The sequence below is a fragment of the Zerene cesonia genome, chromosome Z (genome assembly GCF_012273895.1).
Source record: "Zerene cesonia ecotype Mississippi chromosome Z, Zerene_cesonia_1.1, whole genome shotgun sequence".
In the NCBI taxonomy this organism is placed as follows: Eukaryota; Metazoa; Arthropoda; class Insecta; order Lepidoptera; family Pieridae; genus Zerene; species Zerene cesonia.
Window position 1 is genome coordinate 8,486,915 of NC_052122.1, and position 17,301 is coordinate 8,504,215.

Below are 17,301 nucleotides of genomic sequence, written 5' to 3' on the forward strand. Positions count from 1 at the left end.
CATAATTTGACCATATTATTGGTGAACAAGGATTACATGAGTTTTTAAATCAAAGTAATCATCAATTTAATCATAGTAAAAATCATCAAGTTTTATAGAAACAAAAAAATACAGTCGATTAGAAAACTTCCTTTTGTTTGGAGATCGGTTGAATATACAAAGGCTTAGTATAAATAAAACAATATTTCTAGCTGTTTTCTGCTTGAAAAACTTTTTAACTTTAGATTTTAGAAATAAATTAGCCCTCAATTGCAATACAATTTGACCCTGGATCATGAACGATTTTCTTTCCAAATTTCATCCAAAATGTTGTGGTTTATTGTTGTAACAGGCACAGTATGGACCTATTATTATCCTTATGTCTTGTTCGTCGCAACGGAGCGATTACATTATAATATGATACTATGTGCGCCCCGCGGTTTCACCCATGTAAGTCCGTATCCCGTAGGAATATCGGGATAAAAAGTTGTCTATATGTTATTCCAGTTGTCCAGCTGTCTACGTACCAAATTTCATTGCAATCGGTTCAGCAGTTTTTGCGTGAAAAAGCAACAAACACACACACATCCTTACAAACTTTCGTATTATAATATTAGTAGGATTAGTATGATTGTTGGAGTTTGGAGATAGGAAGCTAAACAATGACAAAGGCTACTTTTTATCGCGGTGAAACATATCAATACCATGGGAATAAAAAGAAAATACGTAAAACTTATCACAGAATGTATTTAATTAGAGACAATTTTACGGCATGAACTAGGTGAAAAATATTTATGTATGTAGGTAAATAATAACAACAATTCAATATATTAATTCCATATTTATTGTCGCTTTAATAATAATACTTTAAATTTCCTGATTATGAATGCAAGTTATCTTTTTGTACATTAGGTATAGGTATCAGTCCTTAAGTAACTCTTATAAATTAATATTATTTAACTAGTAAAATTCTTAAACTATACATTTTGAATTCTATTTTAAATATATAATAGAACTAGTTGTGCCAACAAAAATTTATGGTATAAAAGACTTTTTCATATTTTAACCGAGAACTTTATTAACTAAATATAATTGAGCAAATTTCAGTATCTTCTGTCTAAATCATCTTTTTCCTGCTATTGCATACAATATTTGTCATTTGAATTATAGTTTTCACATATTAAGCAATGTATAATGTTAACTCTATAAACACTTAAATAAAAACATTTAGTAACTATATCTGTATTTCGCATTCTTCTTTATGTATGGTAACTAGCTCTGAGCGTCAACATACCCTATTTCTTATGTATGTTGAAGCCATATTTATTATTAAGTAGCTAAAAACCATTGTTTTCCTGTTTTTGTTCTTTATAACATTGTATATAATGAAGGCAAGATAGAGCAATTGTTCTACAATTATCTAAGTACATAATTTAATTGATTTGAGAACTTATTTACTAATTAAAACATCACTAGCTTTCACCATCCAGATCGTCTAATATATGCACAGCGTCATTGGTGTGCCCATAGTGAATCACAGATGAATAACCTGAAATAACAATTATCTTTAAAATTACTTTATACATGTCGCCGTAAGATTGTAAAAACCGTTAGATTAAAACGTAACTCGCGACTTTGCACCTGCCGAAACATTGTGATCCGCAACGTATTCCTTACAATTTAATGCATTATTTTTCGTTAAATTAAAAATGCAAAGATATCGCAGTTATCTACGTGAAATTGTTTTGTTCTAAAAGTTCGTCAGATGCAGTTTGCCATACGGCGACTCTGACGGCATCCATTTCTATGTAGATTTAAATAAATCGAATCTAATCTAATCTATCCAAATCAAATTTAACCCACTAATCGAATACTTGTTTCACAATACGAAGGTTTCACATCGATAACTTATAAGATTCTGACGAAAAATAATGCGTTGGATTATAAGCGGTATTAGTTCGACAGCTTACCAGAGATTTAAATCTAACGGTATTTACAATTTCACGTTGAAATACACACAAAAGCGACATCTACAATAACCACATGCAACCGTATACAAGCAATGTACAGCAATTATAGAAAATTCTACCATGATTAATATTACTACAAGAAGAGGTCTTCCTTATGAGAATATGAGAAGTATATTTGAATGAATTTAAATATTAATACACTCAAGCGTCTAATCTAAATGAAATAAAGCATATAACATTAACATAAAAGCACCTAAAACTAAATTAAAACATAATATCACAAACATTTTATTCAAAGATTGGAATATACTTGCTTTGTAGTATTAATTATTTTATAACACGTGCTGAAATAAATTCAATGAGGGCAAATATAAAAAATAACAATTCAACTTCATTAAAAATACATATATTTATTAAAAGTTAAATATATTATCAAAATATGGGGGATATAAAGGAACTCAAACACCACATTACAAAATATCGGGGCATAATATAAAATGCTTACGTACAATGCCTCTTTCCTAATCCTATAATGGATACATACAGTATTGCATACCTGTGTACAGGTGACTGAAAAATGTTTAAAGTACAGTAAAAATGTATGAAGGTTAGAAAAAATTCACAGCACTTCAAAAATGGGACATAATGTGGATAGTATTACATGAAACATATAAAAGAACTGGTCGTATCCAGCTTTTCATGAGCAAAGTAAGTAAATTCCAAGCCTTTCTCACAATTCCTGTCATTATTTTATAAGGTTTTGTATATTTTAATACTATAAGGACAGGAATACTCGAGTTAATTACAAAAAACCCAACCAGACGATAAGAGACACAAACATAAAATGAATTGTAGCGAAAAATGTATTTTGAATATGAATGGGCATAACCTTTTTCATAATATGCTTTATTCTTTTAAAATTATACACTACTTTATTCTGTATCACCATAAACCAAATTTCAGTGAGCATTTTTTGTCACTTTCTGACCTTGAGCTTGAAAAGATTATTAGAGCTGTTTTTGAAGCATGAAAAATGTTTTTTATTAAATTTTTGCTTAAGTAATGATAGCATATTGTGTAAATCCGAAAATATTATTATATTACAAAGCACTGCAAATATTGAGCTAGGCTTGCCCATTTATATTTTAATAAACAATGGAGTATAGACCATATGAAATGATTTCTTACACATAAGACACGCACATAAGAAAATAAGACAAACATTTATCATTAACATATATTGGACATGGAATATTGGGTTTTTGGGTGAGTCTCGATACCAGGGTAATTATTTCATTTGTTCTTAAGTACTAAGTAACACGTATTAATATCAGTTCTATTTACAGACAATGTTTGTACAAATATTTAGAAGGTTTATTATACACACTAAAATTGACGTTTTTCTTTTTGAAAATCCTGCATAACCATGTAGGTTATTTATATATGAATAAATATCAACGAAAATTAGATTTTCAGTAAATTACTACACACTAAAGTGGAAACACAGCCAGTGCGTGAAAAATAAAATATCACAATTATAATATAATACTCAAATTAACTTAAAATAACGTTTTATTTGGTGCGTTATCATTACGTATTACGATGTGTAACATAATACTTTACAGTCAAAGACACGACATAAATTGAATTTAGTTCAAATAAATGTACGTTTCAATGGAATTATATAACATTTAATATCTAAATTTCTAAACAAATGTAATTAGGCCAGCTAACATTGCATCTATTTGTCTTTCATAATCTTTAGCCGAAAAAAATTGTTTTTTGACTAATGTAGTGTCTACTTAAAATCATAACCACAAATGACACAATAGTTATTAATAAAGTTGGCCAATACAAAAATAACGTAAACCAATAATAAATGCATTCTTCACAACATTATATTCAGAGGTTCTGGCTGTCAATTGAACAGTTCAAATTACTTCAAATGTGTCATTATTTTTTATGTTTCTGTCATTGATATAAACAAGTAACGGTAGAAACGCTTTAAGTACAAAAATTTATCAATTATTTTATAGGGATAAAGAATTACGTGTGCTTGTATGCATGGGTTTGTACAACACATACAAAAAAAACATGAAATCACTTTTCACTATAAAGTACGCGAAACTTCATAATTTATTTAAATCAATTTTGCGGATTGAGATGGAAATATGCGATTCATGTATGTGCGACAAGTGGTGCAGCTTCACCATGGCAACGCTTATGCATTTGTCTTATCAGTAACGTCAGCAAAATAGTAATAATAAAAATATTACATGATATTAAATTTATTGCAGATATTTATTATCTGTTTATATTCGTTTTGACCTCCTCGATATAATGCTTGTCATTCAAAACAAAATAAATAAATATAGTCTAAAGCAGGTTTTGTTGCGATATTTTTTTAGTTTGTAAAATATTGAAAATGTTTTTTGAAAAAATATTGTGCACCATGCCAATTTTCAACTGAGATTTATCTACCGCAATATCTACTGATATTTGTTTATATCAACGCTTCTTCAGTCAAGGATTACGTTATATAATTATGGCAAAATCTCATAATATTGCTCCTAATAATTAGACTTACAAATAATACTATAAGAAATTTGTTAATGTAATAATACTATAATTAAATCTAGTTTCGAGTCCATTTTAATGCGAATGTTAAGAAACATAATGTATGCCGCCACGATAATGAAACAATTTGTACATAATATAAAACTGGGAATGTCTGATCCAAAATATATTATGTAAATTACTAGCCTAAGTGGTGCTTTAGGTGGGTTCAGCAAATTTTCTACGTACATTATAATTTATTTTAGTTGAGATAAAATTATACATTCACATCAACACATCTCATCCGTCATGAATAAAAACTCCAGACTGATTAGAGTCAGTGTGCCAAAAAAGACATAGACAGTGCAGGATAATAACGTTATTGTGTCTGTATTCGCACTATATTTACTAACGAAGTGTATTCAATTAAGCAGTCATAGATACTACATAAGTACAATTTAAAATTTAATGTTAAGTAAGGCACGGTGACACTTATTATTTATACTACTAGCTGACCCGACAAACGGTTTTCTATCTCATCCTTATCATTTAGAACTATATATGGCTATGCCAATTATCAGACGAACCTGATAAATATACAAAATTTAAAAAAAGAAGGTCAAGCCATTCGATGGATTTGGTAAATAATACTGCAGCTCTGAACTAAACTTTTGATTGTATATGATTACTTAGTAGAGGTTGTTTAATATACTTAAAGGTATGTAGGTAGTGTAGGTAATTTGTAGCCTATTAAATAATAAGAAAAGACAAGCTAGTCTGTGTAAGCAAAATTTGTTTGTTTTTGTTTAATTTTTATTAAGTTTACGGACATAAGTTTTGATCAGATAGAATCAATAGATAGCTTCCAACTATCTGTGTTAATTTGAGTATTCAAGCAATAATTAATTTTTAATATACATCCAATAGTTTGTGTAAATTTTTAAATATTGTGTTTGAAGCCACACCATCCTTGTAAATGTTCGAAACACATAATACAGTGAATGTAAATAATTTAGATTTATTGTCATATTATAATGAAATGTATTTCTTTCCTTTGTTTTGTATCTAACTTTGATAATTAAAAACAACTAGATACATCTTCTACAAAACTGAAACACACATGTATGAAACTAAAACTTCAACGGTGTTTGATAAAGTTCTAGACGAACTAAATATATGTTAAAGCAAAATCAAGCTTATCAGCTTTACTTTAAGGCGTATTCGCAAAATGTACCAAAATTAACGGCCTAAGTTAACTTGTGTCAAACTAAATTCAACCTTATCGTTATGAATTAGTCGGAATAAAGTGAGAAAACTCTTTGAACGGCATTTTGGTGAGTATATTTTTCATCCTCGGTTGTGTATCTAGTTATTATTAATGATTGAAGACTTCTAGAGAAACTGACAATTTTTTTTGTTATCTATAATGACTTATACAACCCACGCCTCCCATCGTGGCGGCATGACAGCCAAACCTAATTCTCAACACTACTCTCTTTACCTTGATTAAGTTCCACATGACTGTGCTTGTCCTTAATTAAGTACTGAGTGAGTGCGTGCACTACACAAGCGACGAACGCACCATATCCGAACCAGCGGAAGGTGTTCCAGCCCCCGTAAGTTTCGTATAAACGACCCCCGATAAAGCTGCCCAAAGATGTGCCGATGCCTTCGAATATCGCTCCTACGAGACCCTGAAAATGATCATGAAATTACGATATACCAGTTGAGGATTCAAGACTTTGCGTTTTGTTAATGGCCGGCTGAATTACAGCTTCATTATATATTCGGTTTTGATAATCAAGAAATAAATAAATAAACCCATCCCCGTTTTCAGTTGGCGGCCAGCTTGGATTTGAAATTTGTCATAGTATATGTAGTATTCTACTAGTCAAAACCTTCCTTTCATTTAATACCACACATAAATATAAAGGCAGTTGCGAAAAAAAAAAGATTTGATTCGTCCTATTTGATATACACATATAGGCATATCAATCTTATAACGTGATAAGTATGTATAACTGGGTGTTATAAGTAACAGCCATTCGTTGTTGCTTTGTGGGTTTAAAATTATCAATAATGTATGAAAATAATCGTACGTGATATGTAAAGTATGTAATAGGCAAAAAGCAAGTAGTAAAACAGGCTATAATGATATTATTCATATTTTCTAAGAAATATTACAATCCATGTTCTATCTCCGAACGAATACATATGAAAAATTTCTTCGAAAACTTATTAAAAATAGCGGAATAACTGGATACGCAAATTCCATACTCACTTGCACAGTGGTTTCCGTGCCTGGCGGGGACACTACATTAGCATAGGACGTCATAGTGGGGTAGAACATGCCAAAGGTAATGCCTTGCAGCATTTCTATGGGCAATATCCACCAGGCGTTAGTCACAACAGAGTAAAGGACGAAACGGACCCCAAAAGCGAACAATACAACGGTCATCATGTTTATGTGACCGAGTTTTTTCAGTATGTAACCTGTAAATAAAGATATTACATGCAGTCTTTAAAAAGAGTATCGACATTTCAATGCATTTAAAATACATGTATTTATTTAACGATTGAATAAATTTCGTGCTTGTTCGCAACAGGTAGACTTCATATACGAGGATAAAATTATATAATCTGAAATATATGTGAGTGAATATTATGAACAGAAAGAGAAAGAAGATAAATAACTAGAAATAAAATATACAATAAAATATTTATACAAAGTTTAATTATACAATGTCCCATAAATAGGTAAAAAAAGTACAAATTGGTCCACTTAAAACTTAACAGATACAAAAGATTGAGCTCACCAGAGAGAAACATAAACGGTATTTCACCGCAGAACGTCTGTATAGCACTGACTAGGCCCTGAAGTGTTTTCATATAGTCGGCTCCATCACAGGTCAACCTGGCTACATCCTCTATATGCCAAGAGAGGAATTGCCATATCAGCCCAGTACAAAGTCCAACAGCTATGGTCCAAGCAATGAACACACATGTATGCAACGATTTCAATAGTGATCCAACATCGGCTAGAATGTTCACTGAGAATTTTGTCGATTCCACCTGAAAAATTCAATAGTGAAACCAAATTAAATAAAAAAAACATCTAGTTAAACCATGTCTTGAATCTTTGAATGTGTGCATTTTTTTTAAGTTTTAATCTATATATAGAAATTTAATTTTATCATTAAACATGCAAGCTCACCCTAACAAACCACGATACTATAACGCTGCCACACATAAAGACAAACATAAGGATGAACGCGATAGTGTAGTCCTTGTATGCTCCATCACTGAACACATCTATAAGACTTCCGGTTAATAGTGAAAATAGACCAAAACCCACTGAACCCCACAGCCTCTGTTTTCCGTACTGCGACACTCTTGTACCTGAAATATTTTAAATATTTTAACTTATAGGTTACATTTTCATGTAAACTCTATGTTTATCAGCTGTAAATTTAAAAAATTACATTCATAAAACAAAAACAAAGATCATCTGATCCGGTCAGATCAGATATGCATATGCAGGGCAATGTTTTGTGTTTCTCAATGGAAAAAAGACCATAATAATGCATGGTGAATATTATCCACGCGTGTATTTCGAAAACTAATAATTTTTGCACATGTTATTGAACCAATGGCTTTATTTTTTACTTCACGCAGAATCTACCGTAGCGAATCGCGATGCCATACTAATAACGAATTATATAGACCATATCTGAGTAAAATAAACTATGAATAAGTGTAAGTTTTTTTTTAATATTTAAGTGACACATTTATCTATTATATTAACACTTACCCAGTAAATTGAAACATATAGCATCAGCAAATGTGACAGTGACAGCTTGTCCAACCCAACTTATCAGCATAAGCATGAAGAACAACCAAAATTGTTTCGTATACTGGTTAGTTTCCTCACTAGTACTGTCTGCTGCAGCTTGTAATAATTCATTTATCTGCAAATTAATTATATATGAATGCATATAAAGGCAAATATATTGGTCATAAACTAGGCAACAAACTTTTGTAATGTGACTTTTTCTTACACCATTAGAAAAACATTGTTTACCATATTTTTGAAAACCAATCTGTTATTGGGTAACATTTTATCAATTGAATATTCCATCTGTTTTATTTTTGGCAAGACATATGAAGTATAAATTAATAACTATTTTGACTATATTTGAATATCATATCAAGGACTGTCTTTTTATTTTTTTTGAAAACACCTAAATATATTATAGTAGTAATTTTACAATAACTATAATAGTATAATACTCGTGATAAATACTAACCTGTGCATTATTACAACTGATCTCACAGGCGGGATGAAATAGACTAAGCTCCATTTCATATTGAGCTTTCGATACACAATCTGGATAGTGGATAGTGCCTAAAGTGCCAAAAAAAAGAGTATTAGTACAAATAAATAGCAATGAAACAATCAGAACAATATATCATGTGTGTAATATACTGAAACAATATGTATGGAAGTAAATTGCCTAAATTTTAACTTCATAATGTTATGATTAATAGTCAATATATAAACAAAAATTGCATCTTCAAATCTATATAAAACTTAAAAGATTACTCGTGCAGTGGTGGCTCAGTGGTGAGAACCTCGGACTTCAAAATCGATTAGTCGGGGTTCGAGACCGGGCGAGCGTGCAAGAAATAAATTGATTTTTCAATTTATCTGCGCATGTAGATAACATCACCACTGCTTAAAACGGTGAAGGAAAACATCGTGAGGAAACCGGCATGTCCGAGAATCAAAAGTTCGACGACATGTGACATCTGCCAACCCGCACTTGGCCAGCGTGGTGGATTATGGTCTGAACCCTCATAGGAGGCCTGTGTCCCAGCAGTGGGAACATATATGGGCTGATGATGAAGATTACTCGTATACTAAAAAACGGTGGGACAAACACACCCACAGGTGTGTTTATTACACATATATTTACTACAGAACACACTTACCATCGTCCATCACAATATGGTCTAAACGCAGATACACACAGTTGTGTTCAGTGACCGTTTTGGACAAACGAACTACACCAGTAAACGACAGATTGTCAGGTAAATGTTCACCGGCTCTTGTTTTTGGTTTACAAGCGTTTGTGACGTCAGCACCCCAGCCTAGGCAGATCTCCATTAGTTTCCAAGGTTGAGCTTTGTCCAATTCACAGGATGCCTGAAAAGCCAATTATTTTTATCCCCTCTTACATCGTAAGTGAGAGTTACTAGTGTCTGTTACGTATTCTCGCCTCGCTTGTTCACTAAACTGTTTTGATTAGAATATAGGTATGTCTTGGGAAGTGACATAATTTTATGTTTTCGACTAGACTAAAACTTGATGCCAATGAAATGAGGGATGGATAACCATGTCGATATAAATAATTTCCGTTAATAATTATAGTGTACCAAATCCATAGCTTTTTTGAGGAATAAAAAATGTAAAACACATATAATTGAGCCATTTGAACACATTGTATATTTGTACAGAAATAAATTTCCAATGTAAAACGACTACCACAATACCACATTGTCAGACACACACAGACTAGATAATTTTGAGATTACAGAACAATAGTTCGTGTATTTTTTTACTCTGCAGTAAGCTCCCTCGAGATTAAACTAAAACAAATACATCCTCTAAATTTTGAATAAAACAGTGGCTATTTTATTAGTAGACAAAACATAAATGTTACCTTGCATTGGTCAGGCTGGTTCATCTCAACAACATTCTCTTTGGATGTATTTCCATTACACAGGCGGTAGTTCAAAGTATTGTTAACGCACGTCATATTCGCCTTATCCTGTCCGATAATACCGGCAAGCTGTTGATTGCCACACTTCAAACTGCAAGGTTCGTTGATGTCTATGAAACCATTGCCGATGCGACAACTTGGCTTAAAATTATATCCTGGAATGAAATGATTGTGGCTTTTTATTGGGTATGGTTATGTAATTTAATGACGGGTTTTGTTTTTCTTTTTTAATTTTTTAATTTTCACTAAATAATAGACTCAAAAAATCCAGTAAAAATTTCAGTTTGAGAATTTTTACTAATGTCTCAGGTCTTTTATCCTTATATGAGATGGCAACTGTTTTTAATGTTTGTAAAAAAAATTGTTTGTATGATTTTATTACTCGAAAGTCGCGCGACAGAAAGAAGGTATGTTTAAAAGCGCATTGATTAATCAATAAACAGTATTTAAGAAAATAACTTCTTAAGTAAGATTCAAGTCTCTAATTTAACTGGAGATTTTATTTTTGACAAATGGTACATTTAACCTTGAAAAAAGATGTGAATAAAAGACGAAAATCATTGTCTCCAGCATCACGCGCCAATGCACGTGCGCCGATTTCGAAGAATTTATAGTTCATTGAATTTGTGAACTATTCGATTCGAATTACCTTCAAGTGTCACATTGTGCGATGCTATGTAGGCGCACTTATCTCTAAGTGTTACGTTGCTAACGTATGAGGTGTATTCAATACTCTCTGTATTACTGTAGCAGTATTGCGGTATGTCCCAATGCTCGCACACAGTTTGCCACATTTTCGGCGAAGTCATATCGCATTTCATCTGTAAAAAATCGAGTTTGTATTACATGGAACAATGATATGGCTTAGTGCTTAAGTATTTCTGGAGTTATGACAGGTAACTCGAGTCGAGAACGACTTTACCGATTATTCATTATTCTAATACAAAGTTAAGAAAAATGTTATATAAGATTAGTCACTTTTCGCCGTCTGTTTGTGTGTATGCTTAGATCTTTGAAATTAGGCAACAGATTTTTGTGGACTTTTTACACGCTTTTTATTAGCTTCACCTGTATGTTTGTTTGTATGTTTGTTTGTATGTTTGTTTGTATGTTTGTTTGTAACCGACTTCTTTGAGCGCGATTTTGACCCACTTTAAACGGCCAGATTTCGTTCAAACTTTGTAGATTTATTGAGGACCGATGACAATACACTAATTTGATAAAATTATTCCATTTTTCAATTTGCAAAATATGATAAAAGCGTGTTTTTTAGTTTTTTTAAACTATTACAATATATTATTTTTAAAATAAAAAGTGTGATTCAAGAGAAAGGTCTGTATGTGCGTGGTGCGTAAGCTGGGTCAGGCCGCTAGTTCATAATATTCAACGAATAATAGAATAGAAATATAAAAGTGAATAAATAGAAAAGAAAAATACGTACCCTACATTCAGCTGTACCATTTTGATTGCCCAAAGATATAATCTTACAACTGTCAATTTCTTCAGCGGTCTTATAACAACTCTTAAGCATTGTGGCGCCATCGCCACAATCTAATTCAGCTGTTAATTTAGACGCGTTCTCCGGTATAAAGTATATAGCCGAAAAACTGATCAATGTCACTATTTGAAATAATAAAAATATTGGCTTTTGAATTTTAAACCTGTAATAAAACAAAAAAAGCGTCTGACTTTGCGGGGCGTGTTTTTCTCAGAAAGCAAAACTGGATTTCATATATAGGACGTCATTCAATTCTTATTTTAGTATTCCAAGAACAAAATTAATTACTTTTAGAGTAGGTATTTCTTATGGTAAAGAAATAGATTTAACATTTATTACAGGATATGTTTTTAAAGTTAAAACATAGTTTCAAATATAGAACAATCTATATCTCAATTGAATTGTAAACAATTTATATTTAACATCAATTACGTATGCTGCATATATGTAATTGATTGTAAAAAGAAACATTATTTAAGATTTAGTTATAGGCAACAATACAATCGCATTATACCAGCCGTAAATATATAACTGATAAAATAAAATTATCATAATCTCGCCCTATAAAGATAACATCCTAGGTGCTATGGTGCTTTCGCAAGGCAATTATATAATTATCAAAACCGGATGGCACAGCAACTAAGCCAAAGTTTATTTTATACAGGTGCTTGACAAAGATAAGAAACTCTTATGGGATTCGGCTTAAGCAGACTGAGGAATTCGACTTATATGATCTGATTAAATAAAATATCTTTATTTAAATACAAATTTCACATTAGCATGATTTAGGTCAATATCTCAAGATAAGGGAAATATATCATAGTTAGTATGCTATAATGTAGTAAAAATTGTTTCAAAAAAAAAAAAAACCTTATGCTCAGCTACATACAGATGGATTTTCATTGGCATATTTGAAAAATTATATATTATCTTTTCTCTTCACATGTATATAAAAGAAAGTCACGTTAGTTATTGTTCCCACTCCTTTTTAACAGTGTACATTTTTAATACGTTAAAAAAGAAGTCTACCGGAGCAGATATGGGGCGAGCAACCAATGAAAAATAAAGAAAATGTTGTTTAATATATACAGTAACATTACATTAATAAATTTATTGCATTATAAGTAATTATCATTAACACATCACCAGATGTTACTTTTAAGACCATATGCATATGTTATATGACACTTCACAACTTTAATATCCACAATGAATCCAAACATTTAATTTGTCACATAGAAACTAATATGTTAAGGATTTATAAATTTGCTTACTTATTTTGAAATATAAATAAACATAATACAGTATAATATGAACTTACCTATCAGCTATAACTCCAAAAAGTGGTTTGGCAATAAGACCAAATATTGGCAGTATTGTATAAATGAGACCGACTGTGGCAGATGAAAATCCTAATTGACGAGCATATGTCGACAAATATGGGACTAATGGTGCTGTGCCTAAAAAGACGAAGGATGTTTTATCAAAATTTTAACAGTTACATTCATTTTTCATAAAACATACATAATATTATATTGTACTGATTTACCACTGAATTATAAAATCTAACTTTCTTAGGCACTGTGATATTAGATAGTAACTAATATTAGTTAGATTATTTATCTTCCTTCCTAACGCTATAACTCTAAAACGCAAGAACCGATTTCCATAGCTTTGCATTTGTTGGAAAGGTTTTGGGCTCCGTGAGGTTTATAGCAAAGAAAATTGGCGAAACGGAGTTCGCCAGGTTTGCTAGTGATTTATGAATTATAATTTTTTTGCAAAAGATTAAAATCATTTGGTACTTTGTTTTTGGGAATAGCATTCACAGATTAATCAGATATCTTTTATCATTGTACAATATGTATTAAATTTCAATAGGGTAGTAAAATGGATATACTTCTAACTGTCATATACCTATAACATAGCTATATAGCAGTTCAAGTCATGACCCACAAAATGGTGATTACTGAGATAAAGGTTACTTGCAATAGAATTCTGATAAAACTGACTGATATACTATTTAAGCAATAAGTTACTTAGAAAGATTAGTTGGCAGTAGTAGTTAAATTATAGATATGTATTTAAATGTATTGACTGAAATGCATTTAACACAATACAACATACATATAATATGTATAAACTACTGAACATTAACGCTAGGATGAGATAAATTATTTATTGTAATTTTATTTTACTCACCAGCATTATATAAGAAGAAGTGGCCTTTGATTGGCAAAAGCTTCTTATCGATTTTCATTTTCATTGGCAGCATGATGACTGAAACAAAGAGGAACATTTAAGAAAATATTTTTTTATAACACATTTTACTTGTAAATCTCAGAAATTGCAATGTAATTTTGGCAACAAAACTTATGTCTTTACATTAGACATACAAATAACCAATTGTGAAGTGAACCACATGTAAATAGAACAAAGACTAAGTCTGAACTGCTATTTAAAACAAGATTGTCCGTGTATATTAATACATTTAAAGGCAATCACTACATATTATAAAAAAAAACCTTGCACATCGGTCTGTTGGTGATAAACTCAAAAATTGTGATAATCATAAATCTTTTTTCAACAATAGATTGTGTTTTTTGAAGAAGGTAAGAAGGGAATGAAATTGAAATGAGATTGATTTGAGAATTAGAAGAAGACTTTCTTCTGACTAAACAAATAAAAGAAGTTTTATTTAAGTTTGAAATTATAAATGTATTAAGACTTTCAAGGTATCAATATTATCTGTTATAATAATATATAATTTATTGATATATTTGAAATTAAATTTTTCACCATTTTTTGTATATATACATACTTGTAAATAATATAATAAAAAATTTAACCAAATGTGTGGTTTAATGTAAATTTTAGTAGTGAACTGTTTATGAGAGCAACTTTTTGGAATTTACGTACAACTTATAAATTATTTTATAATCTACACTTGCAATTTGGAGTCTGGTTAATGTAATTAAATTCGATGTAATTAATAAATACTTTAAAAGTTGTAGTTGTTACCAAATTCTTATTGTTTGAAATACAATTCAAAAATGATACTTAGCACAGATGAATACAACAGTACAATAAATAGAATTAACACAATTCAATGGAACCCTTTAGTATTAATTAAGTCACATGTTCTCTTCACCAGGCTCCACGAGGCATCCCAGGATATCAAAAAAAGTTAATGAAAACTGTATTGTGCAAAGCAATAAGACGAACATTTATTTTACTACAAATATAAATACACGAATACACATCAAAACACTTTGTTTATCTCACCTTAACACACATTTAATATTTCACCATCTACTTAATATGAAGTTACAAAATTATTAAGTACATTATAGTTTAGCTCTTATTTGGAACGTCCACGCTACTGCCTACTATTTTAGCACCTGTTTTCAATGCAATTTTCCTCAACTTGACAAACGTAAATTTTATATGACATCTGTCAAAATTTCGTGTTTCACTTGAGCATCCTAACGATGTCACTACGCTGATTTTAAGAGTAAATTGTTCAATTACGTAATGAGGACAATCATCACCGATAGGTTCTTCATTCAATTGCGTTTCTTCATTTGTTATATTTTATTACTTTTTTAAAATTTTTAGTTTAATCACTTGTACCGATGCAAACAAAAAAGTCGCATCACTGCCTAATATTTGAGCGCGCTTTTCAAAATTTAAGTTATTACTTTTGCAACAAAGTTCAAAAAATTTGAAAACGACGTGGTGAAGATTTTTTTTTTTTGAGAACTAATTATTTAATTAAGTTAGCCCACAAAATTGATGAGAGATTAAATTGATCCACGAGGACAAGTTTTGCTCGTACGGCTTTCACAATTTTGCTTTCCGTAGATTATCGAAGAAGAGGTATTTTATGATATCTTTATCACTTTACATGCGTACCTATATAACATCTTCAACCATTTAGTTTCTACCAAAAAAAAAAAAAACGTACAATGATTAGACCATACAATGTCACATCACTTAACTACATAATATTTATGAATTATTTTTTTTAAATAAATGGTTATAATATGTGGGAATAGGGACTATTTATATACAACATTTTTGTTCCAAATAAAATTTAGGCTATGTTTCATATTGGCTTATCACAGCGGTGTCAGCTTAAGTTTGCCTACTATGTTGTAGTGATTGACACACACAGATAAAAAAATGACTAGCCATTATATTAGGATCCATAAAAAATCTATGTAGCACTTACTTTTTAAAAAATATTTTATATATAACACAGACAATCTAAAAATCTGAAAAATTATGTAAGGTCCATTTAAAATTTGATCATGGACAATATTTTTAATAGTAAATTAAATAATAAGAGAGCAAGGCTTGGATGTCCATGGTACAAGTATTTACAAATTTTCTAGGTAATGTTAGAGCTGTAAACTATAAAACACTTGTCAAAGAAATGATTCAAAGCTTGCACGCTATTGGTTGTAAAATGTCCCTCAAAATACACATTTTGGATTCCCATTTAGATTTTTTACCTCAAAATATGGGAGACGTTAGCGACGAGCATGGTGAGCGCTTCCATCAAGACTTAACGAGCATGGAACGGCGCTATTTAGGAAAATGGAGTCCTGTCATGCTAGCAGATTATTGTTGGTCGTTAAGAAGAGAAGCTGTAAATCGCAATTATAGAAGACAAAGTGCCTCAAATGTACATTTTTAAAATTCTTATACTAAATAAAATTTTAACTCAGCTATATATCTTTTTATTGATATCCACAGAAAACCCAAGCTAATAAACCATTGAAATTAGTACCATTATGAATGTTTTACAATGTTCTGTCAAAATCAGTTAAACTTATTTTATGGGCTTACAAAAGTTGGTAATTTGTTGACTAGTGATATTATTGGTACAAATAAAAAATTCACTAGTCTTATGTCATGACTTTCTACTTATCCTATCCTACTAATATTGGAAATGCAAAAGTTTGTAAGCATGTGTGTGTGTTTGTTACTCTTTCACGCAAAAACTACCAAACCCATCGCAATGAAATTAAGAACGTAGACAGCTGGACAACTGGAATAATATATAGGCAACTTTTTATATCGATATTCCTATGGGATACGGACTTACGCGGGTGAAACCGCGGGGCGCAGGTAGTTAAAAATATACCTACTTACAATCAAATTTATAGACACACTAGCTTTCCGTCCGCGGTTTCACCCGCGTAGAATTCGGTTATATCGCTTTCATCCCCTATTTCAATCCCTTCTACCCTTTTTTCGCGATAAAAAGTATCCTATGTCCTTTCCTAAGGTCAGTTCTATCTTCATACCAAATTTCATGGAAATCGGTTCAGTGGCTTAGGCGTGAAAGCGTAACAGACAGACAGACAGACAGAGTTACTTTCGCATTTATAATATTAGTGGGGATGAAGTTTTTTATAATGTTGCATTGAATTGAAGTGAAGTAAATATCACCGTGTAATGCATGGAAACCTGTTCGATCACGCCGTCTGCAGGGGGGTAGGTAAGT

The 17,301-nt window shown here is 31.0% G+C and overlaps 1 protein-coding gene across 1 annotated transcript; it reads right to left on the reverse strand.

The window, feature by feature from the left end:
- Positions 1 to 993: 993 nt before the first annotated feature.
- LOC119835520 (major facilitator superfamily domain-containing protein 6) lies at positions 994 to 15,207 on the reverse strand. Its single transcript, XM_038360404.1, has 14 exons — positions 15,072 to 15,207; positions 13,989 to 14,066; positions 13,108 to 13,246; positions 11,730 to 11,949; positions 10,938 to 11,109; positions 10,229 to 10,443; positions 9,498 to 9,711; positions 8,813 to 8,910; positions 8,317 to 8,473; positions 7,720 to 7,904; positions 7,322 to 7,577; positions 6,787 to 6,998; positions 6,007 to 6,199; positions 994 to 1,528 (listed from the first exon to the last, which is right to left on the reverse strand). Exons 2-14 carry the CDS (start codon positions 14,059 to 14,061, stop codon positions 1,452 to 1,454), a joined length of 2,211 nt encoding a protein of 736 aa, XP_038216332.1. The 5' UTR covers positions 14,062 to 14,066; positions 15,072 to 15,207; the 3' UTR covers positions 994 to 1,451.
- Between the last annotated feature and the right edge of the window lie 2,094 nt (positions 15,208 to 17,301).